General features: G+C 40.4%; 1 protein-coding gene across 1 annotated transcript; it reads left to right on the top strand.

The window, feature by feature from the left end:
* The first annotated feature begins 697 nt into the window (after positions 1-697).
* Positions 698-6,160, top strand: LOC133724399 (N6-adenosine-methyltransferase non-catalytic subunit MTB). Its single transcript, XM_062151115.1, has 7 exons — positions 698-842; positions 1,256-3,924; positions 4,154-4,237; positions 4,341-4,445; positions 4,567-4,675; positions 4,941-5,092; positions 5,617-6,160. Exons 2-7 carry the CDS (start codon positions 1,270-1,272, stop codon positions 6,058-6,060), a joined length of 3,549 nt encoding a protein of 1,182 aa, XP_062007099.1. The 5' UTR covers positions 698-842; positions 1,256-1,269; the 3' UTR covers positions 6,061-6,160.
* The last annotated feature ends 273 nt before the right edge of the window (positions 6,161-6,433 follow it).

Genomic DNA, 6,433 nt, shown 5'->3' with positions numbered 1-6,433 from the left:
ATTTTGGCTTTAGATGAATATATATCGGCACCCGGCTTCGGGTTTGATTAAAAAAAAAAAACATGTGTGTATGTATCATCTTAACAATACCATTAAAAGTGAGCTTAATTAGCTAGAAGGATTAAGGCTTCCAGAGCTATAGTGATAAAAATAAAAAAATTATTAGATGAGAGCAGAGGCAGAGGAGGATAGTGGGAAGATAGGTCTGAGACAAAATAGATGAGTGTCGCCTATTGAGAGAGTTACTTCTTCTTCTTCTTCTTCTTTTTTGTTTTTTTTTTTTTTGGTGAAGAGTTTTTTCATTTTTTGAGTGAGAAAGAATCTATCAAAATCTCTTGGGAAGTGGTTGGATTGTTTTTGAGTTTTGATATGTATAAAAAGCACTATAAAATCCTTTAAAATCCAGCATTTAATGAAATCCTTAAAAATCCGTATACTTTTGAATATATGCATATTTGAATGGATAATTTTAAATCTTAATTGAATACATCAAGATTTTAAAGGATTGTTTAAAATCTCAATTGAATACCTATAAACTTTCAAAATACAAAAAAATCTTGTAGACTCTTAAATGAATACACCCTCCTAAATAGTATATTAAAGTTATTGCTTATTTGTATATTTAACAAAACGAGTTGCATTTCCCAAAAAAAATATATATATATATATAAAATAAACCCTACGACGTCGTTTGCGAATGTATCAAGCCTCTTCTTCAGCGTCTTCACTCTTGGTCTCTTCATAGATCGATTGAAGTTGTTCCAATTTGAAGCCCTAGTCTTGTTCCCTTCTTCATCCTTCCGCATTCCCTGAAAGGTCAACCAACTCCAACTTCGCAAATTGTAAGTGTCTATTTCAATTTATTGTTCTATTGGATACAGATTGGGAATTATCTTTTTAGGGTTTTGCTGGGTTTAGTTGCTTCAATTCGTAGTTCAACTTATATGAAATCCTCACGCATTTTTACTCTTAATTCGATTTAATCTGCTGTAGCTTTGAAAAATTTATATGCTTTGCTGGTTTGCTATGTGTTTGGTCTCATAGCTGTGGCTCGGTGCTCGCATATATATATATTTTTTTCGTCGATGCAGTTTTGTTGGTGTTTGATACTAAAAGCTTGGAATTAGAAGCTAGTTTAATGCGGTTTATTGTTCAAAGTAATTTGTAATTACAAACAACTTGGAATTGGTCATGGGCACATCAAGAAAATTGATAATAATACTTGCACTATGTTTTTTTTTTGATTAATTTGAAGGCTAAAGAGTTGTGATGGATTCACCCGAACGTAGTCGGAGTTATGTGAAACGAGATGTGGAGGATGGTTCTGATTTGAAGAGTGATAGGGCGGGAGATGATGAAGAGTGGGAGGGCAGTGATAAGAGGAAGCATCGTTCGAGCAGATCAAGGAAATCGGGTAATGGAGAAGAGGCGGGAGGACTAGATGGCAGTGGAAGAAGAAGAAGTCATGGGGATAGAAGTGAGAGCCGTAAACGATCAGGTGGTTCTAGCAATGCAGATAGTGATGAAGAAGACTATGACTCGAGAAAAGAGTCGCGTTCTAAGCTCATGAAGAAGAAACAAGAAGAGAGTAGTTTGGAGAAGTTGAGCAGCTGGTATCAGGATGGAGAATTGGAGAATAGGCAAGATGGTGGAGATAAGTCAGGGAGTAGAGGGCTGATTAGAGCTGAAGAAAATGAAAGAAGGAAACTGGCTTCAAAGCTTGCACAACACGAGAATTCCCAGACTAAAAGTAAGAGCAAAGAAGAAAGGTCTCATGATGGAGAACATGAAAAGACACTGGACAGAGATTCCAAGTATTCTGACAGGAAAGAAAGCATTCGAGAGAAGGCTCATGGATCTTCCGAACAGGTGAGGACTTCGAGAAGAAAATGGGATGAATCAGACGGTGGCAAGAAAGCAGAAGAGAGTTATCATGAAAGATCTGATTCAAGAAGCAGTAAGCCTTCTGATCCTAAGTATGAGACTTCTAAAGAGAAAACTGTGTCAGCAAGAAATGAACCAAGCGAAAGTAAAATCAGGGGAATAGATTCAAGCAGTGAAAGGGGTACTAAATCTAATAACAAGGAAGAGAGAAAAGCTGATGCGGAAAAGAGTAAGAGCAAAAACAGGGGAGAAATACTTGAAGAAGATAACAGGGGCAGTCCTATCACTCGTGAAGACAGATCAGGCAAGGAGAAAGCTGAAAAGCATAGACAGCAGAGAACTCCCACTGCTCGCGATGCTGCCGAGGGCAGGGAGAGGTCGTCTAATGCAGATGACGATGCAAGTGCAGGGATTAAAGATAAGGGTGCTAGAGAATTTGGAAATACTACCAGGTCAAGGACACCTGAGAGGCCCGGGAGGCGATATCAGGATTCAGAACACTTTGAGACGGATTATGACCGAAGTTTTAATCTCAAGCGGAAGGAACTGGAAAAAGATGGTTATAGGGACGACCGACCTAAAGGCAGAGATGATAATTATACTGACAGGAATAGGGACCGGGAAGTCCCCAAAGAGAACTGGAAAAGACGGCAACCCCCCAGTAATGACAAGGATTCCAAAAATGGGGATATTAGTTATGATCATAGCAGGGAGTGGGAGCTGCCGAGACATGGTCGTGAGAGGGGTGACAACGAAAGACCTCATGGTCGGTCTGGTAATAGGAAAGATGGAAGCCGGGGTGAAGCTGTGAAAACTTCATCAAACTTTGGAATTTCAAATGAAAATTATGATGTGATTGAGATCCAAACTAAGCCAATAGATTATGGAAGAGCAGAGTTGGGATCCAACTTTTCTAGGAGAAACGAAGTTGGTCAACAATCTGATGGAAAATCAGCACCAATTGATGAAGACTGGACAAGGAAGAGTGATATGTATGGGTCTGGACCACCTAGGGAAGATTCAAAGGAAAGATATACTGATGATACTACCTCCTTGCGAGATCAGAGTTCATGGAAGGATGACTTTGACTCCCATGGAGTGAAGGGAAGGGGACAAAGAGGTTCTATGCCTGGCCGCAGTGCTGGTGGCCAGAGTTCTAGTGGCGGTTCACAGCCTCCATATGGAAATGCAGAGCCAGGACCCTTCAATAGAAATGCTTCTCAAGGAGTGAAAGGGGGTAGAGGCGGGAGAGGAGGAAGGGGTAGGCTTACTGGAAGAGACGGCCAGCAGGTAACAATCCCAATTCCAATAATGGGATCACCATTTGGACCTATTGGAATGCCTCCGCCTGGACCCATGCAGCCACTTACCCCTAGCATGTCACCAGCTCCAGGTCCGCCAATGTTTCCATTTTCTCCACCTGTGTGGGCTGGGGCTCGAGGTGTTGACATCAGTATGTTAACCATCCCACCTACTGTTCCTCATGGATCATCCGGCCCAAGATTTCCTCCTAATATGGTGTCTCCAACTAACCCTTCCATGTTTTTTAGCCAATCTGGGCCTGGAAGAGGAGGTCCTCCGAGCATATCTGGCCCTGGTTTTAATCCTGCAGGGCCAATGGGACGAGGTACTCCTGCTGATAAAAATCAAGGTGGTTGGGTTCCTCATAAAAGTAGTGGACCTCCTGGTAAAGCTCCTTCTAGAGGAGAGCAGAACGATTACTCTCAAAATTTTGTTGATACTGGTATGCGGCCCCAGAATTTCATCAGGGAGCTAGAGCTTACAAATGTTGTGGAGGATTACCCCAAGCTTAGGGAGCTTATACAGAAAAAAGATGAGATTGTGGCAAAAGCTGCTTCTCATCCCATGTACCATAAATGTGACCTGAAAGAGTTTGAGCTGTCTCCCGAGTTCTTTGGAACCAAATTTGATGTGATTCTTGTTGATCCACCATGGGAGGAATACGTTCATCGCGCTCCTGGTGTTGCTGACCATACAGAGTATTGGACATTTGAAGAAATAATGAACCTTAAGATTGAGGTAATCTGACTGGACGATATGTTTGCTTTTTTAGGCTTTTATCTCTCAACTTCATGCTTATAATTGTAAAGACAAGCATATTACTTTTCTCATATAAATAAGCTGCAAATACATATTTGTGTTGTTATACCAGACATAATTCATATGCCATTAAGGCTTACTTCTTGTCTTTACATGTTTCAACTCACTTTTGACTCAATAACTGGATTTCTGTCCTTTGTCTTCACAGGCAATAGCAGACACACCTTCCTTTATTTTCCTTTGGGTGGGTGATGGCATGGGTCTTGAGCAAGGCCGTCAATGTCTGAAAAAGGTGTTTAATCTGCCTCTACCTTTTTACCTGTTATATAATCTAGGATTGTATGTTTTAATGACTTGGTTGTATTTATCCATGTTTCATCAATGTGGTCCTGCAGTGGGGATTTCGTAGGTGTGAAGATATATGTTGGGTGAAGACGAACAAAACTAATGCAACTCCTGGTTTGCGGCATGATTCTCACACATTGTTTCAGCACTCAAAGGTTGGGGCTATTTTTCAGTTGTGAATGTCTTCACCTGAACTTCTCCCTTATTTCCTTAAAATATTTTTTGATCACATTAATTGATTTTATAAATGGACTGTTTTTTTGCCTATACCTGAAGGAACATTGCTTGATGGGAATAAAAGGCACCGTTCGTCGCAGCACTGATGGCCATATAATCCATGCCAACATTGATACCGATGTAATAATAGCTGAGGAACCCCCATATGGTTAGTATCCTTATCAAAAACCGACATAAATTGAAAGAGGATTCATTCTCCTGGTTAGCTTTCGTGTGTTGTAGAGGTTTGTAAGTTTGTCAGACATGGTAATTCCATGCACAAATAGTGACAAAATTGTCTTTGTAGCAAAATTTTGCTTAGTTGTAAGCATACCTGATCTTAAAGTTTTAACTCATCATAATATTGTATTTTTACAATCTAGAGCAATAAAACGAGTTCTTGTGATGCTATATTTACTCCCTTGGAATTGCAGGTTCAACCCAGAAGCCTGAGGACATGTACAGGATAATTGAGCATTTTGCCCTTGGTCGCAGGAGGCTTGAGCTCTTTGGTGAAGACCACAATATTCGGGCTGGTTGGCTGACTGTTGGTAATGGATTATCCTCATCAAACTTTAATGCCGAGGTAAAATATCAGTTTCTGCAACTGGGTGATCATTTAGGACTAGTTCCTCTGTATCTGCTACTGATTGATAATTTAGGCTTAACCATGGAAAACTTTTTTTTTTCTTCCTCATTTATGGCTTAACCATTGAGTTCTGTGGATATGATAACTGAAATCCTCCTAGCGATTTGAGGACAGGGATTGTTCAGTAGGGAAGAAAAGATGTTTCTGATAAGTGGCATCAAATCTACAGCACCCCTACCGGAACATGAATTATCCTTGACATTTTTATCTCTTGGTCCTCACTGTAGCATCCACACATGCTAAGAACATAGATATCACAACAATAAAACTATACTATTGCATCAACTTTATTCTGTGCCTCATAGTCGGTCATCATTGTCCTATTTTAAGCATCAAATTCATTTGCAGCATCTCATGTCTTATTTCAAGCATCAAATTCATTTGCTGAACTCAGAAACAAATTTCAGTAACTGTTTTCTAATTTCTGTTATTGATTCTGACCATGAATGGGTTACATGCAGGCTTATCTCCGGAACTTTGCTGACAAGGATGGGAAAGTTTGGCAAGGAGGGGGTGGACGAAATCCACCTCCAGAGGCACCTCATCTGGTTGTAACAACCCCTGATATAGAAGCCCTTCGGCCCAAGTCACCAATGAAAAACCAGCAACAGATGCAGCACCAGCAATCAACATCTATTTCTCTGACAACAGCAAATTCCTCCAACAGAAGGCCTGCTGGAAACTCACCCCAAAATCCAAGCGCTTTAAGTATGAACCAAGAAGCTTCAAGTTCCAATCCCTCAACTCCAGCTCCTTGGGCTTCCTCGCCAATGGAGGGTTTTAAAGGGAGAGAAGGCAGCATTATGCCTTCAGATGATAAGGTTTTTGATATGTATGGTTACAGCGGACAGGCAAATGGTGACTATATAGATTTTGAGTCTAACAGACACATGAATTTGTTGTAACGAGACAGTCGGTAATCAAAATTCATATGCATCTTGTAATTCTTTTTCCCTCAAATATAAATGGAAAGAAAATGCGCTGTGTTTTGCTTGCATCTTTCAACCATGCGCAGTTACTTTTTTTTTTTTTTTTTTTTTTTGAAAGGGGTTTGGAACCCAGCCAAGCTGGGAGGCTCATCCCCACGCCTGACTTATTATATTAATATTAGGGTTGGGCATAGAGGGGGACATAAAACCTTGACCTCTAGCACCAGTACATAAATCCTCATAGAGTACATCCTGGATAATCACAGGAGACCCATCTAACCAAACATCATCTATATAATTAAGACTAGCAAGATGCGCCAATCTATTGGCTACACCATTTGCTTCTCGG

Source organism: Rosa rugosa, chromosome 1 (assembly GCF_958449725.1).
Source record: "Rosa rugosa chromosome 1, drRosRugo1.1, whole genome shotgun sequence".
Lineage (NCBI taxonomy): Eukaryota > Viridiplantae > Streptophyta > Magnoliopsida > Rosales > Rosaceae > Rosa > Rosa rugosa.
Note: the sequence above shows the minus strand (reverse complement) of the source record. Positions and strands in the feature narration are given on the sequence as shown.

Bases quoted from the DNA above. Each gene is read 5' to 3' on its own strand.
- LOC133724399 (XM_062151115.1), top strand. From the start codon at position 1,270: ATGGATTCACCCGAACGTAGTCGGAGTTATGTGAAACGAGATGTGGAG. The intron at 3,925-4,153 runs GTAATCTGACTG...TTGTCTTCACAG, and splicing joins TAATGAACCTTAAGATTGAG to GCAATAGCAGACACACCTTC. The intron at 4,676-4,940 runs GTTAGTATCCTT...TTGGAATTGCAG, and splicing joins AGCTGAGGAACCCCCATATG to GTTCAACCCAGAAGCCTGAG.